Source organism: Natrix helvetica (assembly GCF_964273705.1).
Source record: "Natrix helvetica genome assembly, chromosome: 1".
Classification (NCBI taxonomy): domain Eukaryota; kingdom Metazoa; phylum Chordata; class Lepidosauria; order Squamata; family Natricidae; genus Natrix; species Natrix helvetica.
Window position 1 is genome coordinate 253059502 of NC_138548.1, and position 21070 is coordinate 253080571.

The 21070-nt window shown below is 40.2% G+C and overlaps 1 protein-coding gene across 1 annotated transcript in view; it reads right to left on the minus strand.

The window, feature by feature from the left end:
* Positions 1-21070, minus strand: part of B3GNTL1 (UDP-GlcNAc:betaGal beta-1,3-N-acetylglucosaminyltransferase like 1) — a 175406-nt gene that overhangs the window by 30233 nt on the left and 124103 nt on the right. The window contains exons 10-11 of the mRNA XM_081963584.1: positions 21049-21067; positions 1172-1307 (exon numbers count right to left, since the gene is read on the minus strand). Of these exons, the coding sequence (XP_081819710.1) occupies positions 1172-1307; positions 21049-21067 (155 nt within the window). The remainder of the gene's footprint in view (positions 1-1171; positions 1308-21048; positions 21068-21070) is intronic.

Here is a 21070-nt window from a genome sequence, read left to right on the forward strand (position 1 = left end):
AAAAGCTTCACAAACGACTTGCAAAGAAAATTTCAAGGATCAAATGCTGTTTTTCATTTCTGAAGTCTCTTTTCTCGACTGAAGTCTGAAACCCTACCCTACAGCCCACCATTCTGAAAATATTTCATCACGTGAAAACCATGATAAATGAAAGCATTCAGGGGATTTTACAAAGCACATTGCACAACAATAGAAGAAAATTATGAAATTTCCATAGCAACAAACAATTTTGGAAACTGCACTCCAGTGATTAAGATGACTCAACATTTTGGAGTGGAAAACCCTATCAGCTGTAAAAGAAATAATCGTCCGCATGTGTCCAGCAGGCAAGCTGCTCTTATGGACAATAATCTGTTTACTTTTTTATTTACAGTCAAAGGTGATCTTAAACTACCTAACAAGTTTCATAAACCTGAGTTTGTATGAAACACTTGTGGAGTTTAAGACAAAATGCTAATCAAACCAACATTTTTCTTTTCCTGTACTAAGTCAATGGTCTTTCCTGCGCAAAACCATGACATCTCATCACCTGAATGGCAGCTATTTCGGATATATATTAAGGTAGAATAGAAATATCTCTCTGTATCTGTTTATTTCTTAATAAACCACCTTCTTCCATACACTGCCTTGGGACATACAGTAGCTTCCAAGAGCTATTATTTATAATTTAGAGGTATTATTTATAATTTAATGACCATATAGATAATACAATCAAGTATGGAATAAATAAAATATAGTGAACAGTCTTTTTTCTCAATTCACAAGACATCACTACTTTTCACAAAGAAGATGAAGCAATCAGTGAAACAAATGGCAACTAATCTATTATGTTACAGCATTCAGAATTTCCACATGCTCTACAAATGTTGCTCTTAAATTATTTTCTGGACAATATTTGGTTAGTAATAACCAGCCAGCAGATTCAGTTATCTAATTTATTATTAATATACATTTTTTTATTTCAACACTCTGAAGTTCAGTTTTGTATGTGTATTTGTCATATGTATTACCAAAGGGCCAAACACAACATTTTGAAATAAAAATGAATAAAAAATAATAATCCATGTTTCATACTGAATACATTGAGAGAATGGTTCTAAAAATACAGGTCAACAAGAATGAGTGTTCACTGAAGTGATTGCCCACTTGTAAAATATTTGCTCAAACTTACTTTGTTCTGATTAGCTGGAGATAAACTTCTAAAAAGTTTTCTGCCCTGTTTGCCAGCATTCCAAATGGTGAAGGATGTCCAATTACTAAGAATTCTCTCCTCTAGAAACAAAACTCGGTGTGTCCAGATAGTTTCCCTGAGAATTGTACAAAACAACAACAAGAAGAAAAACAAGATTCAACATTATTTAGACACAATATAGTCCAAAAAAGGTTCAAAGAGACAGCAGGTTAGAATTCTTTATATATATATATATTTTGAATAAACGCAAACACCTTAAAATCATCCTCCATTACAAATTGTAGAAAGTGTGTCAATTGGTTACAAGGAACTTTCGTGCATCCCTTCCACAGTCATCACCTATGATTCATATCAAGTTATATATTTTACATCAATCATATTTATATATATTGCTATCATCATACCTCATCGTTCATATGACTATAGTTGTTTTAACGTCCCTTTATAAAAAACATTCCAAAATTTAAAATAAAACCACATAATTGCATTCCCTTACCTATTTTCAATATCATCCAGCCACATTGTATCTTTATAACACATTCAAAATAAAAATGAATTATGTTTAATAACAAAACTTTTAGACCTCTTTTCTTAATCATTGTTTACAATTTATATCCAATTTCCCTTTTATCATGTCAATACAAATTATTACATTATTATCATTATCAGTCATTTATTTAACAATAGTTTGACTAAGTTTAACTTACTTTGTCCCCTTTTTTCACCATTTAAAATTTATACCAAATTTCCTCTTATCAAACCAATACATATGTATACATTGTTATCATTATCAATTATTTATCTAACTTTATCCATTATCACTACATTTTTAACATAATGCTCTAGTTTTAACTAAATTTAACTAGTGTTTTATTATTAATTTTCATATCTCAACCTGTGTCTTCCAGTAATAGTGTAGTCCTATTTCTTTTGCCATTTGTGGAATTAGTCTTCTGGTTATTTCCTTTATCAAATTTGTTTGGACTTCTTTTCGCAACTTGTTGCTTGTTACATATCTTGTAAAATCTTGAAACCCTCCATCAGCTTCTTTAATCAGCTTATCTTTGGTTTTCAGTAGTGTTTTTGTCAAAGTTTCTCTCCTTAAGTCCATCAATTCTTCTCTTTTTTCTTCTTCTATACCTTGAAATCCGGAGTAAAGCACCTTTCCATCTATCTTCCCTTTCCTTTTTCCACTCTTTCCATGTCCAACCACACTCAATTCACTGTCAATATCCACGGTTATCTTGCCTCTTTGTTCATTTTTCCCTTGGGTTTTTAGGACTTTAGCCTCCACTTTTTCCATTTACTGGATATCTTCCATTTTTCCGTCAGGTTTTACCACACTGCAATTTATATTTTCAATATTTCCCCATCTCTTCTCAATTCTCTCTGTTGTTTCTAATAATTTTTGAATTCCAAACATAATAGGTTGTAATGTTATGGTTTCTTTTTTATGTCGTGCCATCCTTCCAATTAGTAAGCACTGACACTCTGGTTTAAAAACAAATCTTTGTTTTCACTTCTTTCCAGCTACCAACAAGCATCCAAAGAGCACCTGTGTAAACAACCTATGCTCTTCTCCTTATTTCTTCTATAAACAAGCTGAAGCCTTTGAAGTGCAAGGTCAAAATGATCAAAGGGAAAAAAGAAAAAGTAATGTTTCCAGGTCTCAACCTCCAACCTCCAAGTGGCAGTGTAACTTCTTTTCCCTCTAAGATTACTACCCTCTTTATATTCCTTTTATATCTTTTTTATGTTTCAGGCTTAGAAGAAACAAAATTCTTAAATGAAATAAAATAAAAATAAAAAATCAATCCCAACCAGTATTGTAGAAATAAAGGAAAAGATTTAATCCATAGGTAAAAAAAGAAATAGAAGAAAATCCGATACTTTCACTTTAAAAAGTAAAAAATGTTTACAAAACTTCCATCCATAGAAAAAAATTAAATTAAAAAAGATAACACACTGTCCAATAATACTTAATTTTGCCGCTTATTTCCTTTTCTTTGCCAGTTTAATTTAACTTCAATCTTTTTTGGGCAGTCTTTTATAAAAATAAGATTTCCTCACCAGATGGACACACTTTCTCTTCGCTTTCCTCCCGTTGCGGAGCTGTCCCGACTTGAGCAGCTTGAGGCTGTGCTTATTGTCGCTGGCAAGAATAGATTCTCTTAGATCAAACAGGGACTTTGCTGTGTCCCTGAGATCAGCAAGACGTATTCTTCCCTGTTACCATCTCTTCGGGACAGTTTAGGTCCTAATGGACCGTCCAGCGGCAAAAGTGTCGACTGCGATCTCAGAGCTCTGAGTTCGCTCATCGCACCATCGCAACGTCAGCTCCTTTCTCCAGCAGGTTAGAATTCTTAAAATGTATCTCAGGAAAATTTTAGATCATGCTGTTTCAAATGTAATTTTGCAATAAAAGACAACATAGATACCAATTTCCCCCAGAAAATAAGACCTTATTTTCTTTTGGGCTCCAAAATAAGGACTAAGGCTTATTTTGGGGTGATGTCTTTTTCCCCATATATGGGAGACCCACATCTTCTACTTGCTCACGGTGGGCCAGGAGTCTATGTGGTATCCCAGTGCTGCCACTTCAAGGCAGGGGGGTGGAGCTAATCCTCACACCACACACTGGCTTACCTCAGGGCCCCTGCAACCAGGCCACCCAAGCCCCAATACCTGCTTCCCCTTGTGGCATCGGCTCCAACAGCCCTGTCCAGCAGGATCCTGCATGGCTGGCGACCCACTTCTGCTTGCTTCCAACTGCAATGGAGCAAGAGGTCAAGCGACATACTGCTGCCATGGCCACAAGGCAGTTCTTGTGGCATGTATGGCCTGGCTACAGGGGCCCTGAGGTAAGCCAGTGGCCCTCGGCTCACCTTATGACAGTTACACCATGAGCAACTAGACAGAATGTGTGAGTGACCACCTTCAAGGGTGCTTAAGTAGGGCTTATTTTGGGAGTAGGGCTTATATTAGATGCATGTGTAAAATATATTAGGTCTTATTTTTTGGATATTTTCAGGCAAACAAGGTACATGCTGTACATGTGTGTGTCGTGTATGTACATGTATACATAATACATATATATTTATGTATATATGTGTATGTATATTCTTATGTCTATTAGGTGTTGCCCAGATAAAAGTGCTTATTAATATTATCTCTATACTGCATTTATTTGCTTTTAAAAGTAAAATAGAGATCAAGCAGTAAGTGGAACAACCTAAACTTTGCCTCCCCAAAGTTTGAAAATTGGGGAATTGGGCATGTTTATTTTTTTTTTCACTTGATGTATTTGTCATCCTCCTGTTTAGATTGAATGCTGAAGACTATTTGTTTGTTACTTGCTATGGTTTTAATAATATTTTCTTTCTTTGTTTATATTTTATCACATGAAGATATAGTCAGAAGCATAATCAACGAAGTGTTTTACATTTACATCACTTTACAGGATTATAGGTCAAAATGTAAATAGACAGAACCCTATTAGACATGTAAAAAATATTGCATAAGATTTTGCTGCGGGTCATCACCAATATTACATTGTCACTTAAGTAGCTGACCAGGCTTCCCCTAATGTAGCACTTTTTGATATTTGACAAATTGTTTGCAATGTTCAAGAAGCAAAACAGCATACTTTTTCACATTTAACAGTCTGAAACCTCAGTAGCATGGCAACAATATTTGTAATCAATATTCTCAGCATACACTTCTGCATGACAATTAAAATTAATTTCCCTTTCTTGCTACGAACACTTGAAAGAAAGACAATAAAGACAATTTATCTTTACAATAAATAAAATACTGACAATGTAAAAGCCAAAAACAACATGCAGCATCATTAGTGAAGTTGTGACCTTGGTGCTACTGCTACTGCTAAATTCTAAGTTTAATAATAAATTCCACAAACCGGCACATGTCTTTTTATTCAAGAGTGTTTTTATGTCTGAACTTTCAAAATAAAATTCCATTATGTCATATATAAACATAAGATAACATAAGCAAATGCTTAGATCTATCTGAAATGTTGAATCCATATGGCTTCGGAACTGTAACAAGGAAACATCTGCAAAGGAATAAAATGGTCAGGATTATCAATTTTAACTGCCTTCAACAAATTTGGGGGTGGGATTTTTTTTTTTTTTGCATTTAGTTCCTTTCAACAAAATAAAATCAGTTCTGTTTGGCTTTTAATAACTTTCTTGTTTTGTTTGGGCTCATTTCATACCATCTCAGAGACCTCTTTATTATAATTAGGAGGAGGAGCTTCCGGCGATGGCGGTCGCCTGTTTGAGCTCCTAGCTTACCGTGGAGCGCCCAATAGTGGTAGGAGGTTGCCGCCAGCCCCCATGGCATCGGGGAGCTGAGATTTGGATAGCCCGACCACCCTGGCATGTTTGGGGCTTATTTTAGTCCACCAGGGGTGGTCGGAGAAGCTTGGAGGCAAAAAAGAGCGGAGCGGAGCTGAGGAGCCGAGGAAGGAAGCTGTGAGGCAATGGCGGCGGCGGCAGTGCGGCGGCGGCAGCGCGGCGCGAAATTTGAAAGAGGAAAGGGGAAAAGGCAAGACAGCACCAGGAAAGGCAAGCCAGCGGCACCAGAGAGGATGGGGAGGCAATGGAAGTTCTGGAGCCGCCCTACAACGCTAAAAGACACCAGAGGACATCGAGTGGTGAGCAGAATGGGGAGGCAGCAGGGAGCGGCACTGGGAGATGGCTGCGGTATTGGGTGTGTGGAAAGAACCGCAGCCAGGGGCTCCTAGGGACTCCCCCATAACAGCTGGCCATATCCTGGCTGCTCCCATACTCCTAGGAACTTGCTCTGGTGTCTTGAGAATCCTGATAATTTTGGAAGCTTTTCCCAAATTGCTGCAAATGTTAAGAGAACTGAGAACTGAGAACTGAGACGCCGGATGGGGGGGGTCAAGGTGAGGATGTTGGGGAACCAGTAGAAAGAAGAAGACCTTAAATAATGGTTGGGGATGACCTGGAACCTTAGAGGTCACTGGAGACCCGTGTTAGGGCCATGGATGAGCCCAACTGACTGCCCAGACTAAGACCAAGAACAGCTGGGCTTAGAAGGCCACCCCTCATTCACTAAGGAACCCACATCTGTACTACATCTATTTTCAATCCACCTTGGACTGTCACCTCATTTTTATGATATCTCCACCTGCTTCACCTTCACGTCCTGGAAATATTTGGAACATTTTTCCCTCCAGCTCCCCAGTAACATCTCAGCCTCCGGCTATTAACTATTAACTTTTACCATCTGCACCCTTACCCAATTGGGTTTTAATATTTTATCAATCTACTCAAGGCTAGACCTGCTCCGCCTGCGAGAGGCCCCTCTCTCGCAGGTACGGCCCTTGGCGCTTTCAAGGGCCTGCCTTGATGACGGGTTTGTGAACCCCGAGAGGTGGAAGAAACGGTGGCTGAGGGGCTTTTTATCTAAATGTTTTTATTGTTATTAAGGGGTTCCAGGGAGGGGGGTGGGACAACCAGGCCGGGAGAGGAGCCAGTGCCAGTGCCGGATAGGCAGGTGAGTCCGGGAAGGAAGGGAGCGGAGTGGGGGGGGAGAAGGAACAAGTTATTCCAACAGGGAGTTGTTTGATTACAACGGTCGCGGGGAGGGGGGGATGCGAGGACAAGAGAAGATCACAAGGCCGGTTGGGAGACCGTGGCTGCTGGCTACGCCCGGTCGTTTGTACCAACCCCCGCAACCTAGGTGGTCAGGAACTACAGAGCCGGGGCCTGCGGCTGATGCTTTGCAATGCAAGGTCCGTAACCAACAAGGCCCCCCTCATTAATGAGTTGATCTCTGAGGGGGAGCTGGACCTTGCAGGGATAACGGAGACCTGGTTGGGCCACGAGGGTGGTTTACCCCTCGTGGAAATGTGCCCACCAGGTTTCCGTGCATTCCATCAGCCTCGGGCCCTGGGTAAGGGTGGTGGGGTGGCGGTAGTTATACGGGAAGGTCTAGAGCCGAGGGAGTTCACTGTTCCTCAGATATCCGGGTGTGAGTCCCTTGGTGTGAAATGGGGCCCAGGGAGGCAGTTGGGTTTGCTGATTGTATACTTGGCTCCTCGCTATACATCAGCGGCCCTGCCCGAGCTCCTCGAGCTGATCTCTGAGACGGCGGTTGAGATCCCCAAGCTTGTGGTTATGGGGGATTTCAACCTGCCGTCGACGGGAGCAGCATCTGAGGTGGCTCGGGAGTTCATGGCTTCCATGACAGCCATGGGCCTGACCCAATTAATTCAGGGCCCCACACACGGAGGTGGCCACACACTGGACCTTGTTTTTCTATCTGAGCAGTGGACGAGTGATCTGGGTATAGGGGACTTAGTTGTCACACCCGTCATGGTCAGATCACTCATGTCTCCGGCTGGACTTCCCTGGCGCTACCCCCCACCGCGAGGAGGCGGGACCAGACGGTCCAAGCTGGTACCGCCCCAAGCACCTGATGGAACCGGATAGGTTCCAGACGGAGCTTGGGCCATTACCTGTAGCCCTGACCCGCGCTCGGTCGGAGGACCTAGCGGCCGCCTGGAATAGGGCGGCGGCTGGGGCCTTGGACCGGGTTGCGCCTTTGCGACCTCTCCTGCGACAGCGACCCACCCGGGCTCCTTGGTATACCGAGGAGCTGAGGGTGATGAAGCGCCATAGGAGACGTCTAGAGAGCAGGTGGAGGTCCTCACGCTCCGAATCTGATCGAACACAGGTAAGAGCCTATTTACGGACCTACCTTGTGGCATTAAGGGCGGCCAAACGTAGATATTGCGCCGCTCTTATTGCGTCCGCGGATAACCGCCCTGCCGCCCTGTTTAGGGTGACCCGCTCCCTCTTGTCACAGAGGACGCGGGGGGCACCCTTGCAGGGCAGAGCAGAGGAGTTTGGGGAATATCTGCAGGACAAAGTCGCTCAGATCCGGAGTGGATGGCCCCCCCTCAGTGGACCAGACGGGCCGCCAACAGCGAGTCTTGTGAGACCATCCTGGGAGGAGTTTGATTCTGTTGCCCCCGAGGATTTGGATAGGTTGCGTGGACGGCTGCGACCCACCACATGTTTAATGGACCCGTGTCCCTCCTGGTTGGTACTGGCATCTTGGGAGGTGACCCGAGGCTGGCTTCTGGGCCTGGTGAATGCCTCATTGGGTGAGGGATCCTTGCCAACCGCCTTGAAGGAGGCGGTGGTGAGGCCCTTACTTAAGGGGCCTTCACTTGACCCAACGGAGCTAGCTAATTACCGTCCAGTCTCCAACCTTCCCTTTTTAGCGAAGGTTGTTGAGAATGTGGTGGCGCAGCAGTTTCCACGACACCTTGACGAATCCGATTATCTAGACTCACGCCAGTCCGGCTTCCGACCCGGGCACAGCACGGAGACAGCCTTGGTCGCGTTGGTCGATGATCTCTGGAGGGCCAGAGATAGAGGTTGTTCCTCTATCCTGGTCCTATTAGACCTCTCGGCGGCTTTTGATACCATCGACCATGGTATCCTATTGCGCCGGTTGGAGGGGATAGGAGTCGGAGGTACCGTTCTGCGGTGGTTCGGCTCCTACCTCTCCGACCGGAAGCAATGTGTGTTGACAGGGGGACAGAGGTCGACCCCGAGGCCACTCACTTGTGGAGTGCCACAGGGGTCGGTCCTCTCGCCTCTCCTGTTCAACACATATGTGAAGCCGCTGGGTGAGATCATCCGTGGTTTTGGGGTTGAGTGTCACTTCTACGCTGATGATACCCAGCTGTATATTTCAACCCCAAACCACCCCAACGAGGCTGTCGAAGTGATGTCCCGGTGTTTGGAAGCCGTCGGGGTCTGGATGGGGGACAACAGACTTAAACTCAACCCCTCCAAGACTGAGTGGCTGTGGCTACCGGCACCTCGGTTCAGCCAGCTGATTCCATCGCTGGCCATAGGGGGCGAACAATTGCCCCCTGTGGAACGGGCGCACAATTTGGGCGTCCTCCTTGATGCCCGGCTGTCAATGGACGACCATGTGGCAGCCGTGGCAAGGGGGGCGTTCCACCAGGTTCGCCTGGTGCGCCAATTGCGCCCCCTACTGGACCGGGATGCCCTACGCACGGTCACTCATGCGTTGGTGACGTCCCGCCTGGATTACTGCAACGCTCTCTACATGGGGCTGCCCTTGGGACGCGCCCGGAGACTGCAGTTAGTTCAGAACGCAGCCGCGCGGGCTGTGATGGGGAGTACGAGGTACTCCCACGTAACACCTCTCCTGCGCGAGCTGCACTGGCTACCTGTGGTTTTTCGGGTGCGTTTCAAGGTGCTGATTACCATCTTTAAAGCGCTCCATGGCACGGGACCTAGTTACTTGCGGGATCGCATCCTCCCACATACATCCCTGCGGCCAATTCGCTCACACAGAGAGGGACTTCTCCTGGTGCCGTCCACTAGGCAATGCCAACGGGCGACACCAAGGAGTAGGGCCTTCTCTGTGATGGGCCCAACCCTCTGGAATGACCTCCTCCCCGACATTAGAACCACTACTGACCTCCGCTCCTTCCGGCAAAAATTGAAGACTCACCTGTTCCGATTAGCAGGCCTGGCATAATTACAACTGTCCCTCCTGGCAAATGTATTAACTGGTTATTTTAGGGGTATTGTTTTTAACTTATTGTGTGTGTTTTAGGGGTTCAAAACCCTATATTTATATATATTGCTTTGTACAGTTCTTTTAATTCCATTTTTAACCTCCTCCATTCCAACTGTACATATTCAATTTTTATTGTATTTTGATATATTTTGCATGGACTGTACACCGCCCCGAGTCCCTTTTGGGAGAGGGGGCGGTCTAGAAGCATGAATAATAATAATAATAATAATAATAATAATAATAATAATAATAATAATAATAATAATAATAATAATAATAATAATAATAATAATAATAATAATAATAACAACAACAACAATTTGTTTATTTTCTTAAGCAATCATTCCCATAATAAATGCAATATTTCAAAGTGAAATTGTCTAGGGCAGGGGTGTCAAACTGTGGGGCAGTGCTCATCTCCGTTTCAAAGCCAAAGAGCAAGTGCTGTCCAAAGACATCTCTGTGGTCATATGGCCAGCATGATTAAACACCCGAGGTGCACAGAACGCTGTTATCTTCCCACCAAAGGTGGTTCCTATTTTTCTACTTGCATTTTTACATGCTTTCAAACTGCTAGATTGGCAGAAGCTGGGACAAGTAATAGGAGCTCACTCCGTTACCCAGCGCTAGGGATTCGCCAAAGTGCCAACCTTCTGATTGACAAGCTCCATGTCTTAGCCACTGAGCCACCACATCCCACATAGACCCAGGCTACAAAGGCTATCTCTGAAAGATACTTACAGATATGGTTGGTGTTCTACCCAAATTTTCATCCTATTCTCCTTGACCAGATAGCTGAGATCATCTCTAAGTTGTCCTAGGAAAATGCTAAGACTATAAAGTTGAACAGAGTTAGTTCAGGATTTCACAGTGTGTGAGATAGGACTATATATACTATGTGACCTAAGCAAATAACTAGTCATTAAATGCAATGATGATACTAACAATGTGTTGGAAAAAAAACAACAAAATTACTTCTTGGACTGTAAGTTGTTTTAGAAATCCAAGAAATTAATAGTAACATTTAAAGGATTCCACTTCCGGTTTCTGTGGACGACGGACATGTTGTCCACCGCTCGCCGTCCTGGTGGGCCCCCCTGACTCACGGGGGGGCAGAGGGTGCCTTGTAGGGGCGTCCTGCCGAGGGGGCGGCTTGCTGGAGCCCCCTGGAGCGGCGGCAGCCGCAGGGGGGCTGCCAGCTTTGCCCTAGGCATCGGGAGGCTTTTGGGGGGTGCGTTTGCATGCGCACCTTCGTCCTGAGGAGATCGGAAGAAAACGCTCCATGTGAAGGCAACAGCAGAAATGTGGTGAGCTGGGAATTCCCCCGGGGTGTTTTTCTTACTTCTTTGAACAACTGAGTAAACAAGGATTAGCAGCTTTCTTAAGACTCTTTGATATTGGCAAAGTGTTGAGATTGGAGAGGGTTTTTTTTTCTCCCCCTCCTCTCGGAAAAACGGCTTTAAACGATCTCTCTTTCGGAGGAGAGAGAGAGAACTGGGAAAAAACTCTTTGATATTCACTTCTTTCAAGCAATGGGGTAATGACTTTCCTGAACAATTGCGAAAGAAAGAAAGTGAACTGACCAAATAAACTATGAATGGAAACTTTTTGAATGATTATTCTCCGATTTCCTGAGAGAGCTGAGCCAAAATGGTGTTTCTCCCCCCGTTTTTGCTGCCGTTACAAATGAACTGTTGTCTTTGAAAAATCTTCTGGGTCGGAACTACAAAACCCTGGTGAACCCTAGAGGAATCTCTTTATACAATCTTCCTTGGATTGGGAAAAATTGACTACAACTAGAGGGGAGCTGTATTGAAGACTGATATCCCACGCTGGATTTTGCGTGCCTGTAGACCTTGCCCGACAGCGTGCTCCTGTAGACGCCATCTTTTCTGTCTAGACTTATAAACTTTCTCTGAACTTCACAATGCCTGTGAAAAAGGGCCCCATTCCTAAACCAGCATCGGCTCCATCTTCTTCTGTTTCAAGTCCTGTTCCACAACAAACACAACTATCTTCCTTTTTACAACCAAGGGCCCCCGAGGGGGAACAGCAGTCTCAAGAAATGTTTCAACAAATGTTCCAGTCAATCTTAAAGGGACAGGACGAAATAAAAAAACAGCTGGCTGACTTAAGGGAAGAACTCAGAGAGAATAAACAACAGACTTTACAAAATAGCCAGAAAATAGACGCTCTGGAGGAGGGTGCTGTGGGTGTGGGAGAAGAGATGAAGGCTTTACAAAAAAAAATGTTGGAATTGAGAATTATATGGGAAAAATGGAATTTGAAAGGATGTCTCTTTTTCTTAGATTTCAAAACATACCTGAAATGGAGGGTGAAGACTTAAGGGAGATTATGATAACAATGCTAGCGGATTATATTAAAAGAGATAAGCAACAGCTAGGATGGGATATGGATTTGATATGTAGAATCAATTCAGCATATGCTGGAACACACAATGTTCCAAGGGAAGTTCATGTTAAATTTTTTAGAAAGACTACAAGAGATGAGATTCTAGGAGTTCAAAGGGGGGAACCTTTAAGATATAAGGACAAAGAAATAACCAGTCTGAAACAGATACCAAAAAGAATAAGAGATAAGAGGAAGAAATTCTTCTTTCTAACTAAAAAATTATATGAAAAAAAAATATCTGGTTTAGGTGGCTAATTCCAGAAGGCTTGTTGATTTTCTGGAAGGGGGTAGAGTGAGAATTAATACAGTAATGGAGGCAGAAGCCTTCATGGAAAAACACAAGAACCTCCTAGATGAAACAAGAGACACTGCACAAGACATGAAGGGGGGAGGAGCCATGGCTCAGCCAACAGACAGGGGAGAAGAGACAGCAATGAGACTTAGGTCACAGAAATGATTTTAAAACACATTGCAATTGTTAATACAACGTAATGGTTAGAAGTGATATAAAGTATGGTTGAAGATGTTAAAGAATTTGAAGTTAAACTGCTAATATGTATGTAATAATGATATTTTGATATATATAAAATAAGAGAGAGATGTAAGACTCCGGGGAAGTACCACCTTCCGTATGATGTAGCTGTCAAAATTTTTCTCCACATTTATGTACCCTTTTCCCCAAAATACTTGAAAAAAACCAATAATTTTTTTTTTAAATAGTAACATTTAAAGAAAGATAAAAACAGAATACATAGAAAGGGGGAATTAGCCTGAAGAGAATTATGGAAAGGAAAAAGATGAGTAGCTCCCTTATTTCCTGAAATGTCTCTATTTATAGTGTATAAAGTATATTTGACATTTAAATGCCAAAAAGTTGGGATAAATAGTAAAAGAACATTTTTCTGATAATTGTTTGGAATGTTTCCAAAGGTTGCTCACAGATAGAATCAAAATGCTGGAAGGATAAAACAGAATTCTTATGTCCCTACATTATAAAACTGAAACTTGTCTTGGATATGAAATATGGTTTCTACTGGAAGCATCTGTAAGGAATGGAGAGACAGTATTTCTATCTCCATAAGAGCAACAAAGGCATGTCTAAGCTAGATTACTTACTCTTGTCAAGATTCTTTGATTCTTAACATAAATTTCCTCATTGTTTAAAATTTAGTTCTGCTTTAAGAAAAGATTGTGGCTTTTGCCAAACTCCTTGATGTGGGATAATGGGAATTGGGACAAGACCAAGTAATCAAATTCTTTGACTTTTCACCTATAGTAAAATGTGTGCAGTACTCTTCTCTCTAGAGACAAAGGTGAAAACCTGTAATATTATACTATCGGCTAGCCAAGTCTATTAAAAATTACTCCCTAGTAATTCAACTGTATTTAGTTCTCATTATTATCTGTTCGAGTGAATACCTGAACAATACTTTTAAGGTGCAATCTGCACCAAGCACCACTACTCCTGCAGGCAAAAAGTAGCTGGATGAAGTAGCACAGACTAATCAAAAGGCTCTTCTCCCTGTGCCACAGTCCAAATCAGGATGGGAGCTGCCAGGGGTTGGCTTATTATCATGAAAATACAAATTCACTGTTCCCATAGAGAGAAGTTTGGCCCTTAAGGAATTGGGTTCCTGTACTGAAGCCTAAATGAGGTGAGGTAAGGAAGAAAATATGTATCTAAATTTGCATCCTGGCCCTCACATGCTCTTTTCTGCAAAGGTTAAGCCAGAAAGTCTGTACCACGAAGCTTTATCTTGGGAATATTTTTGTAGCTTCAGGTTGTGTCATAAGGACAAACAGTGGGTGGATCTTCAGTTCATACAGAGAAGTGTGTGACTGAGCCTTCAGGCTAATTACATGATAATTACAGATGTTCTGTGAAAACCTGTAATGAGTGCATCTTAATGTTACTAATATTGGTAAAATATGTTGCTTAAGGAGAGTCAAAAGACAGAGATGATTTGGGGGTTTCCCCTTAGGGTTTCCGGTTCACCTAGGTTGTCTTGTATACTGAGAGCTGTTCCCAGGGCCAGTAGCTGGGATTCCTGCCTTGGGGGATAAGGGAATGCCATTTTCCCAGACTCCCAGAGCCAACACAGGTGCAAGGAACTGCAGCAACTTGCAAGCAGCAATTAAGGAACTGTTCAAAACAATATGAAACTAAAAGCAGTGCTTAAAAAATTACATAAACCACCTCCAGAGAAGATTCTCACTGGTTAATTTCAATTTTCACACGAATTTCATCGCTAGAAGCAACGGCAATGTGTCATGAGGACCAGTTGGAGTGCCAAACTGGGGCTCCACAGCTCATAATCTTGATACAAAGTAACTTTAAATTTTACTAAAAGGATAAGATAGTGTTTGTAAGGCCCTGAAATTCTTGTATTCTTTTAATAATTTTGATGATCAGAACCTAATCAAGAAGAATCAGAACACATTTATTATATTTCTGTTGGCTTATTAAACTGACTTTTTGTAGTGAAATCACATCAAAATTAAAAAAATATGAATATAAAACCCACCCACCCCCTTTTTATAAATGGAACTGGAAAAATAAGGGCATATGCCCCATCAAATATTTTTATTAACAAAATACTCAAAAGCAGATAGGAATGAAATGCAAGGAAAGGGAATTAAGTCTTTTCTTGGGATTACTAAGAAAATAAAAACTCTCTATTGATAATCCAAACTCTACTTTGGCACCACCTTAGTCTTAAGGTACAAACACTCCAATTAAAAAACTAGAAAAAGATGCATATGATTTAATAAATGTATTCCAGAATGAAAGTTTTTTTAAAAAAATTATGTCATCTGGACTATTTAGAAGACATATAACAAATTTCAAATGTTTCAAATTCAAATTCCTCCTCTATTAAATACCAGAATTGATATATAATGTGGAAAACACAATTATAGGTATATTTTTAATTCATGGCTTTTGATTCTTCAACATGCAACAACTTACTATTAAAATAACCACAGCTGTAGGAATGGAAAAGAAGGTTCAGAAAAGACCCTATAATTATTATTATAATGCTAATATATTTTATGCATAGATATATAGATAAATTATAAAGATAAAATATAATGTAGCATACATTATAATGATAATAATGGAAAGACAGTTTAGTCTAGTGGTTAAGACAGCAGGCCAGAAATCAGGAGACTGATTTCTAGTCCCGTTTGGAACATGAAAGCCAGCTAGTGACTTTGGGTCAGTCACTCTTTCTCAGCATAACCATCTTACAAGGCTGTTCTTGTGCGGAAAATAGGAGCAGGAAGAAATATTTGATACATTCGTCACCCTGAGTTACTTATGAAAAATAATAAAGATGGGTTATACAAAAACTACATTTATCTGAAAACAATGAAATGCTATATAAATAAAATTACATTACTGTGCTGACCCTCAAAGTCCAAATATGTTATTGGGTAGGCTAAAATATATTTTCAACATTATTAAGTGACAATATTAAAATATTTGTAAGCAGGCAGCAAAATTTATGATTACGTTGTTTCTATTAATTATATTCATACTACTTCAGTTAGATTCTACCAGAGGTGGTGAAGTCTACCTATCTTAGCGATTCTGCTGGATTCTGCACACCCATCAGGTGGTGCTGAGCTGAACACAACCAAACCAACATCAGGCTCAGGCAACAAGACGGCCAGTCGTTTTTTTGTCGCAATGGATCTACAGCCATCTCCCTCCTAATGCAGACATGAGCCACATGCTGCATTTGATCATGTGAGGTGGCATTTGACGATCCGAAAAATGGACCCTCCACCCACGGGAATAACACTAAGAAGATGATGAATGATGATTTAGATTCCGTCATCACAAAGCCCATGCCATTTAACAGGATATCCCCAAGCCTCTACTACAGGAGACTGTAAGAGTGAGGCTTTTTTCTTCTTCTCATATCCTTTTTGCCTTTCAGTAATCTATTCTGCCGAACAAATTAATCATGAGAATTCCCAGAGGGGTAAAACAGTAATTTATTCCTATATTTAAATGTTGCAAATGTATAACACGTAGCTCCCCCCACCAGCCAATCAGACATTAACTTCTTTTCCTCTTGCAATGGGAATTGCAAAATTAGATAAATACTATTAGATTAGTAAATTAAATAAATAGTTTCTGTCTGTAGGGCATGTCGGCTCTGACAAAGTATGATTAAAACGCTGATAGGCTGATTGCTATCTTTACTGAAAATTTTAGATGGCACACCTTTCTTCAAACAATCTATATTCTTTAGTGATTGTCATCAAGATTAATTTCTGAAGATACATGTACTAAACGATGGATTGTTTAAATATGATTTCAGATATATGCCTACATTTTAATCTGAAATAGTATATTCCAAATGCTTGATTTCAAGTATCATGTTTTTCTTTCAAATTCCAAATATTACCTAAATTAGCCAAATCAGTTTTAATTTTATTTAGAATATTTGCACAGGTGTCACTGCTGGAGGTAAATGATTTCAACTGAGTACTACCAAGAAAAGAAATTAGTTGAACATTAGCTATGTGAATCTGCCCTCAGAGACATAAAAGCAGAGCACTTCAGCACCACGCCTATTATGAAATCTGAAAATTCCTGTACAAGGTGGCCTTCAGGCATATGTAAGGATTCCTAGGGAAAACTGCTTGCCTATAGATATAAAAGGATATAACTCAAATAAACTGAGTGCAGTGCAATAAAGCTCCACATCCCTACGACCAATCCGCTCACACAGGGAGGGACTCCTCCGGGTACCTTCCGCTAGGCAATGCGGGCAGGCGGTGCCCAGGAGTAGGGTCTTCTCTGTGATGGGCCCAACCCTCTGGAACGACCTCCCCCCTGATATTAGAACTACTGTTGATCTCCGCTCCTTCCGTAAGAAACTCAAGACCCACCTGTTCCGATCAGCTGGCCTGGCCCAATTGTAATCACAAGTACAACCTATTAAGGACCTTCCTGGATGGCTTTTTAAATTGTAAATTTTGGGGTTTTAATTTGGTTTTAGATTGTTTTTAACTATAAATTAGTTTGGGTATTATACAGACTGTATGTGTACGTTGCTTGTCTAGCGTTTCGTGCTCTGCCCTGTTGTTTTTATATATGTACTGTTTGTACACTGCCCCGAGTCCCTGCGGGGAGAGGGGGTGGTATATAAATTTAATAAACTCAAACTCAAACATTGTTCTTTATTAAAAAAAGGATTGTTATTAAAAGTTACAATAAAAAGATGAAATACGAACTAAAAAAATGAAAAAGAGAATAGAAAGTGTAGAAAAGAAAACAACAGAAAGGAAATTGGAAAGGAAGAAAAAAATAAGAATATAGTAAAGAATAAAAAGAATATAAAGACATGAATTCTTCATCACAAATATAAACGATTTTATTAAATTATCACTTCTCTTAAAATACAACAAATAATCTCTTCTTCCCATATTTTATGCAAACATTCTAAATAAATCAATTGGGCAAGAATTGCTTTAAACACTTTGGAGGTAAAAATGATTAAAAGGGAGATGCCCTCCTTGCTTTCAAGCAAGCCAATAGTTCTAAAAAAGAGGGCAAACTTTATAAGAGCAAACAGCCAGTGACTCTGCCCAGCCTTTTTGACCAGCGTTTTTCAAAGGATTTATTCTTTTAAGGAAAACCTAGTAATGATTCCAATTTTCACCCTTCAATTATTATGAATCTTGACTATAAGAGAGTGAAGGCTGTGAATTTCAGTGCATTCTTGAAAAGGTATTCAGGTCAGACCGAGAAAATCCAGGTGATACCCTGAAATTCTATCTCTCAATGGTGGGACAAAACATTATCAGTGAGATATCAAAAATAACCAGTCAATCACAAGGAAGAATTAATGTTACAATCTCTAATCTCTACCCAAAAAATTTTTGGCTCAAAACAGCAGCTCAATGATAATTCTGTTCAGTGTTCCAACTTCTTATCCCATGTTTTCTAATGTACAACTTTGTAGACCAATCAATCCTTCCAATTGTGGGGAGATACCCATTTATGTTTTTTTTAAGTGTCTGAAAGCTAGATGTATGATCTTTGGGTCAATTAGGCATCTAACATTTAATGGGATTAATCCTCTGTATAATTAAATCTTTAGGTGAGCTCCCTGATCTTGTAGATTAGCATTGGTCTTTTCCTCACAGGCTTGTTGTGTGGGGACGAGAATGCTATATGTTGCTACTAACTCCTGAGAAAAGGTAGCACACAAATCTAGCAAATTAATAAAATAAATAGGCCCCTGATCAGTACAAAGAATAATTTTATCTTGAAATCCGTGACTCAATGGAAATACTCAATGAAAATACAACAGCATTAAATAGACATCAGTCAACACAGTGGTCAAAAGAGCACATAATGATTTGGTGTTAGGTTTCACAGTCTTTTTTATTGTTATCAATGAATAACAGAACATGTAGAGATAATTGAAGCTGAGGTTCTAAAAACCCGAGAGACCTCGAAGTCTCTGCACAGATCTGTCTTGGCCTTTTTCATTGTAGGAACCCAGTTAGGAAGAACAATCTGAATCACAGTATGGCTTTTAGAAGCTTTTATACACCGACTTGCATAGCTTTCTCGCAAACACAATTAGAAGGGAAAAATAAAAGTTTCTCAGACAGAATAAAGACTGCACTAAAAGGCATGACTTGAGTACTGCCATGCTAGTATCCCTTTTCAGATCATGGTCTCCATCGCTGAAATATATACAATTGTCATCTTATGCAATTGGACCTGAATGTTTCAAGAATTGTATTATTAAATACAAAATAATCAATGCTCAATTTGTTTGCCTTACATTGGGAAAATATTTTTCCCAAAGTTGAAATATGTTGTTCATTTCAGAATTAATAAGCATGGGAGGGAATAAGGGAAAGAGGGGGAGAAAGAAAGATATAAATGGAAGCTTCGTATTTGTGTGTGTACAGAACCCATCTGAAATTGCTTTATGCCATTTTCACATTCTGCAAGTATGCTGTAATCCAGGGGTCTGTGCCATACAGTCTTGTAAAATGGACTTAACAGCTTGCTGTTAATTCATAACAAATCCATTTCCAATAAAACATTTTTCCCACAGAAGGAAAAACTGTCTTCCAAATACTTGAAATATCATTAGAAAAGGTTGCAAAAATTCTAACAATCATATCACATACTGAACAATATGATGCCATTTAAGTAGTAATAGGAAGCCAAATTTTTGCTTTCCACTCTCTATATTCCTTTCTAGTGGTGATCAAACTCTTTCTAGTACATTGTTTGTTACATTTTACAAACTTATCTCAGTAAATAACATATGGATACAAAGAACCACAAAAAAAAAATCACTGATACTCGACAACAGGTATTGGGCAAAAATTCATTTTTTCCTTTTTTATGTGCAAAATTTATATCGTGTGTTGCTCATAAGTTTTGAAACTAAACAAATTATATATCCGAATACTTTTACAGACGTTTACTATGCAACTGATGCAATAGTTTCTATGTACAAAAAGGATTTTTCACTATAAAATCGCTCACATTTAATGAGCCTATACTTAACACTGGCTAAAACTTTATGGGCTCATATTTTTCTGTCAAAATGCAAGTGTGTGATGGAGAAAACCTTTTATTAAGAATCTCAGCAAATGACAGAAACATTTAAAGTATGTCTCCATTTTTAATCAAATTTGGAACATTACTTTTGGAATCTCCATAAACTCTAAAAAGATGGGCTTTTAAGGCTTCAATCTCTGTAAAGAACTCTGCATGGTCTCTGAACAAATACCAGTAAGTTGTACAATTGATTTAAAGCTCAATATCCCGTGATATTGAGTCTACTTGATATAATAGAAAAATATCTTAAATTCAGTTCTAAAGATCTAGGACAGCGGCTCTCAACCTGTGGGTTGGGACCCCCATTAAAGGGTTGCAGCATTGGGAAGGTTGAGAACCACTGGTCTAGGACAACTTACCATGACCAACTTACCACTACCAACTCACTAAGGGACAACTCAATGCAAGATAACTGTACTCTAGACCCATTCCTCTCTTAATATTACCAGTAATATTAATAATATTATTAACATAATATAATAATAATAAATTAATATAACAATACAATCCCACTGATTTTAATAAAACTAAGAAAGAAGGAAGAGGCGGATGGTCATCTTACTAATATTAAGATATATTAATATCTAGCATACAATTATCTCGCATTGAGTTGTCCCATGACAAGTCGTCCCACGGTGACTTGTCTGTGGCAAGTTGTCTCGTGGTGAGTTAGCCAATACAGTTCTAGTCTAGAATCACATGGATCACTGTCAGGTGAAAAAGAATGGATCCAGACATGAGAGTTCAAGCTAACTACTTTATTGTACTCTGTCTATAATGTAGGCATCTCCCTGGACTGCTTGTCTTCCCTTGGGAGCTGATAGAATCAGTTTCATGGAGATTAGGTGAGGTCAATGATTCAAGGCTAACTCACTGCTTGATTCCTCCTCCCTGCCTGCTGGGTGTTTCCCAATATTTATAAAACAGACAACTAAAATGATTAAAGCCAGAAAGCAGTCAGGTGAAATGTTTATAGGATTGGATCATAATAACTAATTTTAGGGTTAAAAGTTATATGTTGTAAAAATTCAACTAACATACCCCTAAAAATAATTTGAGACCACAGTTGTTGAGCATCAGGCAACTTACAAGTTTAAAAAAAATATTGTAACTTTGCAAGCAAATTATCCAAAGAAATGCCTCTATTGTTAGGAGATAAACCTATAAATCCTTACCTAATACTCCAAGACGTTTGATACAAAACATGACTTACTCTAAAACTGTGTTAGTGGCTG